The sequence below is a fragment of the Borostomias antarcticus genome (assembly GCF_949987555.1).
Source record: "Borostomias antarcticus genome assembly, chromosome: 35".
In the NCBI taxonomy this organism is placed as follows: domain Eukaryota; kingdom Metazoa; phylum Chordata; class Actinopteri; order Stomiiformes; family Stomiidae; genus Borostomias; species Borostomias antarcticus.
Window position 1 is genome coordinate 897,001 of NC_140268.1, and position 17,511 is coordinate 914,511.

General features: G+C 43.1%; 1 protein-coding gene across 1 annotated transcript; it reads right to left on the reverse strand.

Moving 5' to 3' along the window:
* Positions 1–2,208: 2,208 nt before the first annotated feature.
* LOC311327885 (uncharacterized protein) lies at positions 2,209–6,504 on the reverse strand (the record flags this gene model as incomplete). Its single annotated transcript, XM_084460993.1, has 2 exons — positions 2,209–3,734; positions 6,312–6,504. 2 exons carry the CDS (start codon positions 6,502–6,504, stop codon positions 2,656–2,658), a joined length of 1,272 nt encoding a protein of 423 aa, XP_084317119.1. The 3' UTR covers positions 2,209–2,655.
* Between the last annotated feature and the right edge of the window lie 11,007 nt (positions 6,505–17,511).

The following is a 17,511-nucleotide window of genomic DNA, read 5'->3' on the forward strand; positions in this document are numbered from 1 at the left end:
AGTTGATTCATTTCTCAGAAATAAAAGGATTATGTATTTTCTGTTACATCTGGGGTGTAGTACCTTTTTCCATCGTTCCAGCATCTACGGTAGGAGTGATATCAAATCAAACTTTATTAAGAAGAAGTGCCCGTTGACTTCATTGTTCAAAGTTCACTGTAAAAACACCACTTCAAGAACCAAAATACACACATTTCCGCTGCGCACAGGATTGTGGGTCAGAATGGCCAGAAAAGCCTGCAGGCTTGCATACTGCAAAATACGACCGGATGTAGTAGGACATCCTGGTATTTTTGCCATACTGCATGTGGCATACTATGTATTGGGACATACTACATCCTGTTTTGGCATACTATATAGTAGGGTAGTAGGCGATTGGGAACGCAGCCTAGGTGAAGACGCCCTGATCCTTTCCGTATAATCCCCGTATTTCAGTGATTGGACATTAGGCAACCGGCCAGCCAAAGTAACATAACGACGTTAAACTTAACGTAAAACATGAATAACAGCAGATGAGACCGACAGGTGAAACGCTGGGTCAGCAGCAGAGCCCCGCCCCGAAAAGAGCCCTCATGCACTTGACAATTTGACATAGCCTACATACCTACGCCAACATGAAGGCTGTGAAATGACTCGTGTCTAATTTAAGTTTGTTTGAGAATGTTAGAACTTGTCGAACTAGTTTTATTGGAAGATTAAGCAATGTGCAAACTGCCAGCTTCTCACTTGGCTGAACAAGAACATGAGCTTCCCTTGGCGTCTATGGTGTGAGTTTACCTCAGGCGATGCTGAATAAATATGCTACTGTATACTCAGGCTTTGTACTGTTTGGATTTCAGACACATGATTTCAAAGATATTTTTAATTACGGACGTTTTAGTGTCCGGGGCAGAGATCCTCCTGTATTTGTCATTTGTCTCCTCAAACCCCCCCCAGCCCTAATCCAGTGCTGCACAGCAGCGATACAGTAACTGGTATAATGATGTGTTTATTGACAAATGCATAATAATTTTGGACTTTCTTAGTCCAAACATATTCTATGTACTGAGGAGGATTGAGAGACTCAACTCTTTGAAGAGCTAAGGCCAACAAAACATACTGTACAAGAAGGGTTCAAATCAGCACTACCATAATATTGGTTAATACTGGAATTATTTTTATTTTGACTGCAGTTTCAAAGAGACAAAATTTCTCATGTAATAAATAGTCAATTTAATTTGAATTAATATTTTTTCTGGAATCTCTCACATACACATAAAAGGTTCATGGGTCACTGAAAGACAACTCTTCCTTGTCCATACTCCTGTGAGTAATAATGTGGTCCTGTTATAGATGAATATCCAGTCAATGATCAGATAAAATAATTGTAAATAATTGCTTCTGCTTTTGCACAATAATGTACTATTCAAAAACACATCAATGAGTTTTACATTTTGAGAGGATAACTCAGCTCACACAGTTAAGATCAGTTTTGGTGTATACTGTAAAGCCTAATTTATACCCAGACGACAAGTGTCGTACAACAAATATCCGTCGAAAGAAAAGAAAAAAATACCAACATTTAGCATTTATACTTCAGCGAAGTGTCCGATCACGTCCATGGTAACCTGCAGACGCGTGGCTGATCGATCCATGGCAACGAACATGCCTTCTATCTAGCTATCCAATCACAGCTGTGCGACGAAAGTGACGCCGTCTGAGACATTAGACAGTTTGGTGGGTGCAAGACACCCCTGTCCGACGCAAAAAAGTTGACAGTGACGTAATTTCTGTCTGTCGACACTTTCAAAAGTGTCGTAGGACGAAGTATAAATTGGCCTTGTGTTTCAATCTATATAAAATGTATTGTATATTCACCATGATGGCCATGGGTCAATGCATAATCCCTGAGCGTTCCTTACTGTATGTGAAGACATGACATATGATCATGTACTTTGTGGTGGCTCCCAGCAGCTAGCCTTGAAATATTTTCTGGATATAACATAAACGGGCTATTCTTCACTTCAATTGTTTAAATCCCATTGATGCTACGTCCTCAAAATGCTGTTCAAACTTTTAAGCGGGTCTGTGTAATTCGCCTGGGTCCAGACATTCAAATCTGTACACACCACCTAAAGTTGATCAATTCTTGATCTGGTGTTGCTACATGAAACTGCTGTTTCTCTGAGTAAAAAACGATCTGTCCAATGAACGCCGCGGGTTCTAACGATTGGCCAATCTGCGGCCAATCAAAGGTTGGAACTAACGCTGTTGTGGAGCTGTCGTTGAGCAGTGTCAAGCTATGTATTGGGACAATACGACACCCGTAATACTTGAGTGGAGGATGATCGGTACTGTACTAGTTAGTAGTATTAATAAAGAAGCCTACTACGATTGAATTTTTTTCATTTTGCTCTGTGTTGTCAACATTATCTATGGTTGTCATAGTTATGCATCAGCGATGATGTTAGATTCGGATACGTTGGTCTCTAGCGACTAGCTAGGGAAAATAGAATGTCCCTCCCCCATGGAAAACAGTTGGAGTGGAAGCAACATCAGACTGAAGATCAAAACAGTGTAATGAGTTGACTTTCTGTGATATCAAGCTACTGTGTGATGTCAACAAGCAATATTGTTGGGTATATTCCAGCCTTTAGATAGTTTGATGATCAGCCATCATGTCAGCTGGCTCTCTTGGAAGTGTTTCTTCAGGTGGACCTGCAGACCGCTAGCCACCGTAAAGCTCTTGGGACAGTGCGGGCAACAATACGGCTTCTCTCCCGAGTGAGTCCGTTTGTGTTTCTTCATGGTGTCCCCGTCACTGAACGTCTTGTAGCAGTAGGGGCAACTGTAGGGTCGTTCGCCGGTGTGGATGCGGAGATGGCGCCTCAAGTTGCCCCTCTGGGTGAAGCTCTTGGAGCACCAGGTGCATCGGTGCGGCCTCTCGCCCGTGTGGGTGCGCATGTGGCGTCGGAGGTCGGCCGATTGGGCGAAGGACTTGCAGCACCAGTCGCAGGCGTAGGGTTTGCGGTGCTCCAAGTGGAGGCGGAGGCTGCTCGCGTGGTCGAAGGACTCGCCGCAGCGAGGACACCGGTGTAGCTGGTCGTCCCTGGCGTCGACGGCGAAGTCGTTCCCTTCGTCGAATGCTAGGACGTCCTCGGACTCGCCTTCCACGCCGCTCTCGGTTTCATTCGTTTGCAGGTCGTGTACTTGCGCCGCCCCGACGACACTAACATCAGACGCTTCTCGAACAAAATCAGCCTCCCCTAGTGAGTTATGGGCTTGGTCATGAGTAGCAGAAAACTTAGAGCAGCCAGAATCAAAATTAGATGCAGGGGTAGACACTGTAATAATGCATTCATCTGGTTCAGTTTTTATCCGAATTGGTCCAGGTGTTGACTCTTCCCTCCTCACCAACAGGGTCATATTTTGGGGGCCTGTTATGGAGGCTGTGGCACAGTGGGCATTAAGGGACGATGGAGACGCCAAAGAAAGGACATTTTGAAAAGCGTGCTTCGGTTCGGGCTCGGACTTTCTAGCCGACTCCAGTGTCTCAAGCTCATCTTCTAGTAGCTCTACGTTGATGTGACCCTGGTTCCAATTAGGACCCAGGACCTCCTGCTTGTCGCTCTCGGACACTGCTCTCTTCGACCGGTTCTGTTGGGTTTTCGTGGGGTCTGGATCCTCTTGGACTTCATTGCAGGTTCTGTCTTGCTGCTGGCCCGACTGAGAAAGGAGGGTAAACCTGGTGGACCCTGCAATGACAACAAAGAGGGACTGTGAGAAATGATAGCTTCGTAGCTACATGAGAGAAACAGGGGTACTGTAACTGGGAAAAGGGGGAATGATTCAGGAAACTAGACACTACTAAACAATATAAGTGGCTAATGTCGTGTATTAATTTGATTAGGCCCTAATTAGACCCAACCCTTTGTTCTAATCAAGATGATATTATACATGTCTATTGAATAAGAGAGTTCAAGCCAGAGAAGCAGAATAGTATCAGGAGAGTTTTCATGAGGGAGGGGGAGTCACGAGGAGAACCATGTGAGACGCCAGGTGGTCTCACAGAACGAGAAAGTGAAACACTGAAATCAGATAACATTGATTGAAGCGAGAACAGTTGAAACATTGAAACGATATGGCGTGGGAAAGCAGGTGTTTTCACATGAACGAGTTCATCAGATAACATCGATTCAAGAACCGCAGAACGAGAGGTAGAACAGGGTAGAGTGCACCATCAGCAGAATGTAAGGAGGGAACTAATGTTTGTCTCTCGTTAAAAAGATAAGGTGTGTTGTTTTGACAAAATGAATGTACAAATGAATAATGTTTTTGAATGTACAAATGAATAATGTTTTTGAATGTACAAATGAATAATGTTTTTTTTTAAATTGGCATGAGTCAGAGACGAAGTTAATGGTGATTTCGTCGCAGGCTCAAAACTCATCTCTTCAAGAAGTACTACAACAATCCTCCCACCTAAGCACTTATTGTATTATATTATATTGCACTGTACTTTAGATTGTGATTCTTGCACTTTGCCTTCAGCACTAGATTATGCTCTTAGTCACTTGTTTTAGAAAGAAAATGCACTTGTGAGTTCTGGCAAGTAGTAGTACATTGGCTCTTTCTACGTTAAATGCAATTATTGTTAGTCGCTTTAGATAAAAGCGTCTGCTAAATGACTGTAATGTAATGTAATGTGAATTAAAACTGTGAATCAGCTCACCCACAACCAGGGGGAAGCACTTACAATACAGTTTCAATACACCATTAAGTATCACCGGGGAACTCTTACCACTAGGGGGAAGCACTTGCAATGTATATGTTAATACACTATTATAATCGTGCCAAATTAGGGGTGTGTGCCAAAAAATGGGTTGTGGTCAAGCTAGAAGGGCGGGGATAACCCAGAGAAGGTATATAAGACACGGGCTGCGTTCCGAATCGCATACTACCCTACTATATAGTATGCCAAAACAGGATGTAGTATGTCCCAATACATAGTATGCCACATGCAGTATGGCAAAAATACCAGGATGTCCTACTACATCCGGTCGTATTTTGCAGTATGCAAGCCAGCAGGCTTTTCTGGCTATTCTGACCCACAATCCTGTGCGCAGCGGAAATGTGCGTCACATGTGCGAGTCGTGACAGCTGTAGACGAATGTCGCGTTATGGACAGCGACGGATGTGGGCAAATTTCAAGGCGCAATGTTATGACAAGGTAGTATGTCCCAATTGAATGCCTACTGCTTGCAAAGTACGTACTTTCTAAGGGCAGCTGTAGTAGGTACTGGTAGTAAGAAGTAGAAGTATGCGATTCGGAACGCAGCCACGGTCACAAGTCAGTCTGTGTGTCATCTCTCGAGAGCCCACCGGTCTTATTGTCTGTTACTGCTGAACAAGCAATAAAGCCCGTTGCATCGGATCCAAGTGTTACCAGTGCCTTATTGATCTGACTTCAACTACTGAACAAAGAACTTTGAAGACTTTAATCCCTCAGTTAAGGCGTTATACACGTCACTAAGAGGAATACATTTTTCACAAGTGAAATGTAATTTAATGTAATGTATTGCTTATTGCTTAAATACCATTTCCATTGAACATAACATTACATTTGAATGGTAAACAGTTGAAAAGAAATTGCAAAAGCATTGCTGAAAATGCATAGACTAAATGGGGGAAACCCAAGTCCACAACACACAGATTCAAGATTAGTTTAGAAGGTTAGTTTCTTTCTAGTTCTTCATATTCCTCCCTCAATTCAGCTACAGCAGCTGCTTCTCGTACAGATTAACAGATAAGATAAGTAATCGAAGTAGGAAATCTCTCTCCATCACCCACATTCTCTAAATTGCTCATTTGGTCCAACTCGGAATTCAAGTTTGAGAAGTGCTCCCATTCCAATGACGTAGTAGCCGGCGTCATCAACATGGCCGCGTTCAGGCGGCTACAAACGTAAATATCAATGTTGGAAATGCGATTTATTTGATGTTTTATTTGTTTTTTAGCTTAATTTATTCACAAGTTAGATTTAAATAGGAGTAATTACACGTTAGCAACTTTTATTTTTGCCATTTCAGCCCCTTTAAAGTGCTGGTGACTGCAGGAATAATGTCCATAATAATACATTAACCGTCCACCGATACATAAAAGCATTCAGAACAAGGAGAGAAGTAGCCTACATGCATGCATTATTCCAGTCCCTTTGTGAATTTTTATGCACTTTTCAACTTGCTCGTTACCTCCCGGGCTACACAACTAAATTAACAATCGAATAAAAACATAATATCCAAGACAATAATACGTGTAGCCTCTATACTCACTCAGCCAGTCCGTCTCGGCCTCCAGCAGGAGGATGTCCCGAAGCTGTCGCCTTAGGTTCTCATTCTCCTTCTTGGTCCTCGCCGTCTCCTCCCGGTACTCTGTCACCGTGTCCCCGACCACATCCAGGATCTCCTTCACCACCACTGTTAAACGCTCCGTGAGGAAAGCATTCAAAAGCTGCATTTTAGTCATTTCCAAAAACAGCGGATAAGCAGCTTTGGCAACCTGTGCCTTTTGACAGCTTCTTCTAGGACAGAATAAAAATGTGTTGCTGACTCATCTAGATTGTGTCGCCACCTGCTGTTTGGGAGAACACACACATTAGGCCTGTGTGTCTCTCTTTTACCACTTTTTATTACAATACCAGAGTATAAACCTTAGAAAAATAACGAGAATTCAATAGATAATAGCGGAACAAACAAAACAAAAAATAAAAAAGAGAAATACATGTAAATCGAGGAATAGCACAAGATATAAAGGCAATAAGGATCGAGCACATTTCTCCCCCTCCCGAATATTTTTTACAATATTCGTATGAATTTACTATTCGGGAAAAAGCTACTATTTGTACACACGCCTAGTAAAGAGACCCCTAGTTTCTTCATTTTCTCCATGATCTTACAGAGTACTGACGTTAAAGCTTCAGGCCGATATGATGTCAGATCAGACCCATCTTTGCCTGGTTTCAGGATCATTTTCCCTTCTCCCACACAGTTTGAATCAAAGATAAAATCTCCACTAAATCTTCCTCCTCCAGATGTTTAAAGAGCTCATAGGACAGCCCATCTCTCCCTGGGGATGTGTTGGCCCCTGACTTCATTGCATCTCTCCGTTCTTTCATTGTAAAACATGTATTAACTGGGCTAACGTTGTCAGAGCTCCACTCCAGCTTCCACTGATTGGCTGCTAAGATTTAACTCCTCTTCCTACCTCTCTCCTCCCCGAGACTCTCAGAGCTGTGCACTGAGCTGTGAGTCCACAAACATATCAGCCTTTCCTAAGCTGGTTGCAGCTTCCACATCCCCTGTCCTTCCCAGCAAACACGCAACGTCAGGGAGACGTTCAGATCATGTCTTAATAACGTCCGTCGGTCCAGAACCCCATTTGTACGTCTGCTGGACCCCTCAATATTCAAACGTCTGGCTTGGACCCCTCTAAGACGTCTGTGGACGTGCAGAACGGGTTCAATATCTGAACGTAAAAAAAAAACATTCATTCTGGCTCCTAATTGGATGTCTTTGGACGTCTGAAAAAGACAAAAAAGACGTCTAAAAGGCGTCTTTTAGACGTGTCTTTGCTCAGTGGGTTAACACAGTAATAGATCTCTTCTTGACCCCTGACCTTCTGCGCACAGCTGACCACAGGTCCCCCACCGGAGTCTCGGGTCCCAACGTCACACAGAATTTCCTCCAACTGTTTCTTTTTTGCAGCCTCTATCACTCTCCTTGCAAGAGCCCTTAGTCTTTTATGGGGCAGCTGTAGCTCAGTTGGTAGAGCGGGTTGAGTGATCGAAGGGTCAGCGGTTCTAATCCCAGCTCCGACCGTCCACATGGTTGAGCAAGACACCTAACCCCAAATTGCTCCCAATGAGCAGGTTAGCACCTTGCATGGCAGCTACCGCCATTGGTGTGTGAGTGTGTGTGTGAATGGGTGAATGAGAGGCCGTTGTAAAGCGCTTTGAGTGCCGCTAAGGTGGAAAAGCGCTATATAAGTGCCGTCCATTTACCATTTTATATTCTACTGCCCGATGCACCGTTGGATGCCTTCTTAATTGTCTATATGCATTGTTCCTATTTCTTACTGCTGCGTCACACTCATTCCACCAAGGGACCAACACACGGAGTCTGGGTGTCTGCTTTCGTGGAACAGTACCCTGAGCTGACCCAGCACTGTCCACCTCTCTAGCTAACCTTTGGGCTACCGGTCGATATTCCTCCCAGTTAGAGAGAGAAATTACACCTGGCCCCTTGCTGTTCCCCCTCAACTCTCAACTCTCTTCCAAACCTGCAATAAATTGGAAAGTGATCACTCCCCAGCGTGTATTACTCCATTACATCCCACTCTCCCACTCTGGCTAAGTTTGATGAAGCACACGATAATTCTATGTGGCTGCATGAGTTTCTTAGAATATGAAACATGGTGGGCCTCCTTATTTTTTAGGGCTTTTCAGCTTTAATGGGACAGGACAGTTGAGAGAGACAGGAAACGTGGGAGAGAGAGAGAGGGGAGGACATGCGGCACAGGACCCGAGCCAGGAATCGAACCCGGGTCCGCCGCGCGAAAGACTAGCCTTCATATGGGACGCGCCTTACCCAGTGAGCTACCGGGGCGCCCATCATTGAACATTACCAGGTCATTCCTATCTAGGAACTCCTCCCCTACCACTCCATTATGGTCCCTCCTATCACTGCCCCATAGGGGGTTGTGAGCATTATAACCCCCCACCCATAAACTAGGGCTCCTGATCTGCCCCATTATTTCATCCAAATCTGACATAACTAAAGATTCACAAGGATTATACAAATGAACAACAGCTATTGAGCTCTTTTGTCCACACTACCACAGACACACACCCAAGGTCAGTATTAAGCTCAAGCCTTCTATATTTGTTGCCATGTCTCTCTTATGATGCTTTTTTAGCCTCTCTTACTCTGAAATGTAATTTAATGTAATGTATTGCTTTATAAATGTTCTTAGCCGGTAGACAAACATACTCCAGGAGCTCGATCGCCTTGTTGAGAGGGGTCAGGGAAGAATTTTTACAGCTCAATTATCTGGCCCCCGGGTGATTACTGTTTTTTGCTTCCCTCTGGAATATGTAGAGAGTGGGTCGTATGCCCACCTCCCTTGTTCTCTGTAAAGCGCATTGTGTTGCCTCTGGGTATGAAATTACTATAATAAATAATTACTATTTACTACTAGCCTACTATTTAGCTCATCTTTGAGAATGCAATGGAAGTTCACCAAACCAAATCAAACATGTTTGTTGTCTGGGTCGGATCTACTATTAATCTCCTGCTATAAAAGCCATTTATCCATTTGTAAATTTGTTTGTATCAGGATATATTTGTATCGGGATCATGACTCAATAGATGGGAGATAAGCTTAGCCAACCACTTCCATGGAGTTGCGGATAGTGTGGGAGAGGCTGCTCTCATTTAATTCAATTCACTGATGAGATCATTCAGTCAGTGAAGCTAATAAAATCCCTCAGGGTCAACTGTAATGCTCCCTTGCCGTTTCCCTCTGTATCACTATCTCCATCATATTGCCTTTGAGATTGCATTGTGGCTCATTAGAGAGTCAATTAGTCAATTGGATGAGTTTTACTGTCAGTCATTAAGTTTTTCTTCTTTGTTTGGGTAGGTTGGTGATGATGAGTGATGATGTACAGTGTAGTAAGGGTAGCTTGATTTGATTCAACGCGAACCTTACAGCTGGTGTGATAAATGCAATGAAAATGTTTTGAATTGAAGATAATTTGTTTGACAAAGCAGCATGCAGCATTCCCTCCAAAATGTTATTTCCAAAAGATGGCCTCTCAATTTCCCTCCATTTCTCCCCTTAACGTCCCTCCTCCACAACCTCTCTCTTCACTCTGTTGCAGCATATTGAGCTCGTTCTGTTCCTCTGCTAAACCCAACCAATCAGATCGCATCTTCTCAGAGAACGAGGAAGAGATGTAGTCATGCATACATCCTTGCATGCTGGTGTTTAGACTCTGTGCCCTATTAATGCACACAAGCACAGATAGGGACACATGCACACTCACTCACAATATCTTTGAACTCTGTGTACAGTACATGTACGTGTATGAGAGTTTGAGTCAGATCTCGGCATCACATCAAAATCATATGGTGAATGAATGAATGAATGAATGAATGAATGAATGAATATTTATTTTTGTGTCATGTCCGAGGACCCATCCCTTACGGGATTATAAGACACCATAAACGATAAACAATAATTAACTATATCACATACACTTCTCACGGTTTGTAAGCTATGCAATGTACACCAAACAATAACAGAAAATAAATAAATAAAAATAATAGTCTTTCGTCAGAATCCTTAATAAATGCATCACATATAAGTTCTCTTTGTTCATTTGTCCCAAGCTTTCTCTAAATATTCTGCAATATTTAGAGAATTTTTTCCCTATGATCAAACATCCGTTTTAGTCTCTGCATCACTCAACCACATCAAATCAATATTTTTGGTATCTTTTTTTTTCTCCATACTCTGTTTTACCGTTGATTCTTAGACACAACACTAACTGCATTATGACAGTCTGCAAGATTCTCTCTCTACCTATTCTATTCCATCTACATCTGTCTTTCTCTCCCTATCCCTGTGTGTTCATGCATTCTGCTTGTGCACGCTGCCCTGCTTGTATCACTCACTGGTCTCTCTGTTTTGCGCAGTAGTGGTCTCCTGTTTTTATCCCGGCCTGTCAGTGTCGCACTGCTACTGAATACAAAATGAACACGATCCATCTTACTATCTGTTACGATCCTCTCTTTCTCCTATTGTCAGCATTTTCGAGCTCCCTCCTCGTTCCCCCTTTCTCCTCCAGTCACCTTTGACTACAATCTATGTTTCTCTCTCCCTTTCTCTCTACCCTCATCCTTTTAACTCCCGTCTTCTTTTACTCCCTTCTTCCCCACTCTTTCGCACTCCATCTTTCTCTCCTCTCTTTCTGCCACGACGATGGGATATTTTAATAATTCAAACGCATTTAAAATTCTAATGAGATATATTTTTTATTTAACACCGGGGATTTCGACCTCGCTCTCTCCAACATCCCGTTCGCTGTGCCGGCTCTCCTTCCTCTCCATCTGTTGCCTTGGCAACCATAACATCCCCAAGATACGCCACTAACACACACACACACACACACACACACACACTCACACACTTCAGTTGAATGCAGTTTAGTGTAGTGACACACTAGATGAGTGTGTACCATCCATTCTCCCGGCAGCAACACTGTGGAAGAACGCGTGTCTGACGCAGGCAAGCGAGATGAAGTATTAGAATGTGAAACATTTAGTAGTTCACTGGGTTTATTCCCAACCAACATGATCAACATAGTCAACGTCAGTACAGGATGAAGGTCAATAGTGTTATAGCAATATATTTGATTAACATACTGTGGTGTACATACATATTGTAGTGATATTGAATGCGTAAAGCAGTCAATTAAGGCATGCACAGGCAAGTTTGCAGAAAAGTCTGATTCAGGATTATAGCAGGATTATAGCAATCAGTAACAAGGTTGATAAGTGTAACACTATTAACTTGGTCTGTCACCATCCAGAGGCAAAGGGTCCTCCTCCCCAAGATGCAAAAGAGACCATATCAAACAGGAAGCAGTATAGATTACAACTAATAATAACAAAATAGGTGTAATAAAATAGAGAAGGTAAACCTTTGAATGAAATTATGAAGAAAGAAAAAAAAAACATCAAAAATTGGGTGCAAAATGCTTTAAATCCACTGAAGGATAATTTTGTGTGTATAAATGATCTCATGTACTGGTAATAATTGTAATCACATAAGATATCTATCTCCGCAGCATATATATAGAGAACTTGTAAACATGCTTTTATAGGGCGGTCTTCCCTACCCTTTCATAACAGTTGAACAGCGAAAGACAAACATTTGGGAATGTCTTCTTTGTGCAGTAAACGTGATAGTTTGACATGAATAGAAATAATAAAAATACACATGGAAACAATAGCTTAACAACATTAAGACTTTTATCTATTGTGATACAGTACATCTTGTAATAATGATTAACTCAAATTATATAACGGAAAGATTAACAGTCATTAGAAATAAATCAAAGCAAAATGAAAGCAAGGCATAAGGTAGTGTGTATATAATACTCTCATACGAAGGTATATACAATTCTGGCGTACAGTAGAGCAAGCAGGTTGAATACCCACAGTTGTCAACAACCATTGAGCAACGAAAACCCCCTGAATCCAACACTTGATTGAGATGAAACCCTATTTGCATAATGTGGTTAGTAAATAGACATGCTACAGTTTGTTGTGGAAGATGATAGGGTACGAGAGTCCAGGTTCAGAACCTCCAAATCCCCCATGATGCTGTCAGAGTGGTAGATCCTCACCCATCTTATCCAATGGGAATCCTTCTAGCTAGATCCTAACCTATCGCAGCCCAGAGTTGAGTCTAGGCTGTTCGAGTTGCTTCGAAGGCAGGGAGGCGGCATCTTAAAAAAAACACCATCGTACATTCTGTCAACATACTTATTCAGCACCAAACTGTCATCAATCAATCAATCAATCAATCAATCAATCAATCAATCAATCAATCAATCAATCAATCAATCAATCAATCAATCAATCAATCAATCAATCAATCAAAGCTTTATAGCGCATTTCATACCCAGAGGCAACACAATGCGCTTTACAGAGAACAAGGGAGGTGGGCATACGACCCACTCTCTATTCCAGAGGGAAGCAAAAAACAGTAATCACCCGGGGGCCAGATAAGTGAGCTGTAAAAATTCTTCCCTGACCCCTCTCAACAAGGCGATGGAGCAAGCTCGATCATGTAAGAGGGTCAAATTTATTTTCACAACGAAAAGTGAAAAAGTGTAATTTACGTTGAAATATTACAATGTATCATAATATTTACAAATAAATGGGCCTTTCAGCTACATAAATAAGGCGATAGTGTAAAAGGGTCCTTTGTGGCTGTCATGGCCAGGACTCCTCTGTAAAAGACACCTCTGTCTCAATAGGACCTCCCTGGTAAAATAAAGGTTTAATAAAAATAATAAAATTAAAAAGAATGAAACATTTTCCATTAAAAACAGACTTAAAACATGCATAGGGAAATGGGCATAAGCATCATGTGACCTATAAACATAGTGGGAGTTTTTAACTTCTATGTCTTCAAAAAGAATCACATACACACACACACACACACCATACAGCTTTCATTATCTTTCTCTCATTTTCTACCTACACACACACACACACACACACACACACACACACACACACACACACACACACACACACACAGTGTGCTTGAGTCAGGCCAAATAATGCGCAGTCCCTTCGTGGCTTGGCAGACATTGCAGGCTTTGTCACACTGTAATGTGACCGACTCATAAACGATGAGGCAGCACTGATCAGTGAATACTAACAGGACAACGACTCAGCAGATAAGAGCTTATCCTTACAGCAGAGAGGTCAAGCTGAGACAAGGGGTCAAATCTGACGAGAGAAAAAATGCACACTTATGCCGGGCTCACACTACAGGATATTTAAAATCCGAACCAATTTCGAAATCGGGTTACATCACGCACATAAGGAGAATCTTAACAGATGTTCTTCTTGCGCATCTCAAACAAGCACACACAGCAAGATTTGAAAATAACGGCTCATCACACACTACAGGATCTTATCGTGCCCGAGGGAGCAACGAACCACTGGTCTCGCTGTCTCGCTTGTAAAGTCGGGACCTAATAATCTTAAATATCAAACGTGTTTGATATTTTCGGGGCCGCCCCGATGGGTCTGGGAGCCGATCGGGAGGTATAAGATTGGATCTGTAAACCCCTCACATTACAAGATCATCTGGGCCGATCATCGGCCCCCGACCAACGTTCCAGACCAGATTTCTCCTCCGATTGTCGGGAGGGGTGAATCGGGGATAAATCGCCCCAAAATCCCTTAGTCTGAGCCCGGCATTCGGCCATAACTGATCAAGGGACAAAATAAACTGTTAGTAAAAATACAGATTTGTCTGCAATGACAAAAACATACTGACACTAGAGAGATCTACGCATGGAGATATGAGCTAAGGAGTGGTGTGCTGGCTCTGGAGATATTGTGCTCAAAATGGTGCAAAAATGCAGTCTTCCCCAAAGCAGCAGAGGCCTGCGAATCCTGAGACTAACGATCTGTCTTCCTATTCTCTGTTCTCATGGAGTTTCACCCTGCATCAGTAATAAGGACCTGACCGCACCACAGTCACCCACAATGCCTCACTCCTCCGCAACCTCCCTCCCCCCCATGAAAAACAAAGGACTGCAGAACGGCATTGTCTCACCTCGCCTCTCTCTCCTCGTCTCTCCTCGTCTATTCAGCCCTCTCGCCGTCTCTCGGCCAATAAGAAACAGCTGGTCAGCACAATGGGTGTCCGACAGAGTGTGCGTCTGTGTGTGTAGTAGTAGCGGACACTTTATTAACGACAGCTCGGAGGTCCTGTGTGTGCTTGTTTGTGTGCGTGTGTGTGTGTGTGTGTGTGTGACTGTGTGTACACGCACGTGAACACTCAGATTCCAGTCATTGTAAATGCTTAAATGGACACTAACAGAAAAAAAATGCAATCTTCTCTTGAATCAAACCCTTTCTAAGAGAGAACGCTTTCACATTTAAATGCTTCTTAATAATCACCTTTCAGTAATCCATCACACTGATCGCCAAGATCAATTCCCACACTATATTCCCTCCTCGCTCTGATTTTCAAGTTCAGCTAGGGTGAGTCTTTTTTGGCATGCCATAGAAGAAGGTCCCTCAATTGTGTTCCAGTGGTGAGGAGACTGATAGATGGAGATAATCCAATTACAGAGGAAGCAGATGTTCAGTTTGGTGATGATACCCAGACTCCAGACACGGGAGCAACATGGAGTTGTGTCCAAGTAAACAACCACTCATAGTCAGTGTGAAAGAGCACCTGCTTTCCGGGTAACGGCGACAGCAACAGGGTCCGTGGCGCAGGAGGTAGAGAAGATGGGGTTTGTTGGTTGTCCCAGAACATATACAGGCTTTCCATGCTTGTGCGGAGAAAAACAGGTAAAAAAACGTGGGTAGAATGCAGGCGCTTGAGAAGAATAGTGCATTGATGACGGGGAAGGGTACAAAGTCTTGTTGCTTTACTTGTTGTGCGTGCAGTCTGGCCATCTTGGTCCTTGTTGTCGTGGTGATCCTCATGATTTTAATATAACTGATAAAAAAATGAATTACAGTTGGAAGATATCACGTCACGTATATATTACATTACATTACATTACAGTCATTTAGCAGACGCTTTTATCCAAAGCGACTAACAATAATTGCATTTAACGTAGGAAGAGCCAATGTACTACTACTTGCCAGAACTCACAAGTGCATCTTCTTTCTAAAACAAGTGACTAAGAGCATAATCTATCAATAGATAGATATATCTATCAATATATCTATCAATAATATCATATCAGATATCATATATCTATCAATAATAATATGTAACACAACCAGAAAAAAACAGGCACAAACGCCAACCTAAAATGAACGAATTACAAACGATAATGCCACCGATCAAACCAGGACCATAGGACAAACATGTCACCTCAGTTCACTGTGATACTTACGTCCCCAATTGATGACGATGGCTGCGGTGATGATGATGACTCCGCCCACTAGGGACACGATGGACAGTATCATGGCGTTACGACCCAAACGCTGCGCCCCGTCGATGTTACCCTCCTGGAGACTGTTCCGAGACTGCAAACACAGGGGGGGGGGAGATTCACACGCTACAGGGGGTACTATGCTATTTACTGGTACTTTTCTAAGAAATGTTACACGCTACATGCTTGCGCATGCATAAATGGCTGGCTATGTAAATGATACTATCAGAAGTGGACTATAAGCACCCTGAATCAATTTGGTCAGCGGAGTGGTCGACAGTAGGAGTGGATCACACTCATGCAACCTCCAGGTACTCAACTACCTGATTGATTGATTGATTGAACAGGAAATGTGTATTTACAGTTTTCAGATAAGCTTGTGCTTCTCCTGCTGCCAGTGTCAGCAGCTCTCAATACTCAACCCCAAGCTCTCTAATCTAACACCACATACACATGTTCATACTTCCAAGCTACTTACCATCACAGAGAAGGTCAGAGCTACAATGTTGATGGGCCACAGCGGGCAGAAGCAGGAGAGGATAGCTAGAAGCAGGTAGTCTTTGGGTTTGGACCCATCGGCCGGAACCTCCATCACCGTGCTGGGTTGGCGGATGAGCGAAGGCCTGGGTGACCCCGACGGGTGAGCCAACGAGTTCGAGCGGCTACCCAGTCGCGCCCTACCATTATGGTGGCTTCCGCCTGGCGGGGTGTGATGCTGCTTTGGCGGGGAATGGGTGGGGGGGGAGGAGGGAGCAGGAGGAGAGGAGTCCACAGACACAGGGCAAATGCCGTTACCTGCAGAGGGGGAGAGATTTATTAAGTTTATGATATATATAAGATGGACAGACTTGACGGGGAAGAAAGAAAGAAAGAAAGAAAGAAAGAAAGAAAGAAAGAAAGAAAGAAAGAAAGAAAGAAAGGACAGTACAGCACAGAACAGACAGTTGTCATTCCATCAAAAGTCAAATACAATATTGTCTTTAGTGAGTTATGTTTATATCAATTTTTCATTACTACTGTGTTAGTGCTATAGCAATACTTGTTTAGCAAAATCAATGCTCAGTCATGGAAAAAGGTAAATGGAAGGATGCAGCCAAATCAGGAAAGATAGAGGGAGAGACTCTTTAAATCAACCTTGTATCTCCAAGTGATGTCAGTAACAGGAAGAGCTTCAAGGAGAATGTTCGTTTTTGACAACCTGGACCTTATTTACGGCTATTTCGTTTCGTAAGACGTTTCTAAAGATCATATTACAGAGGCATGTGAAATACCACAACAGGCCTACGCAAGCACAACTAGCGATTCATAAAGACAGATTGATGAAAACAACCGTTTCGCGGCAGAAAATAGATTTTTTAGAAGCTGCATTCTCAGTGCCCCGTCCGCCGCCATTACATGGATATACTTGGCTCGCGCTGGATTTTAAATTTCTTCTACAGGCCTCCGAATTACACCAAAGTATCTCGGTGAGTGAAACGTCTTATAATATGCCGTAAATAAGGTCCAGGTTGTCAAAAACGAGCATTCTCCTTTAACGTGTGTGTGTGGGGGGGGGGGGCTTATTTACTTGTCTCCATCTTCTCGCTGATCACTTGCAGATGATCCTTAGGCAGCTCTGATTGGCTTAAGTGAGCTGCTTTATCAGAGGTTGGTGCCTGTTGCTCAGTGCTGATTGGTTGGGAGGTGACAGAGACATGTCCCTCTGGTTGCAGGTTGATGGTCTCATCCTGCTGTTTCTCCTCCACTCCACCAGAGGCAGCAGC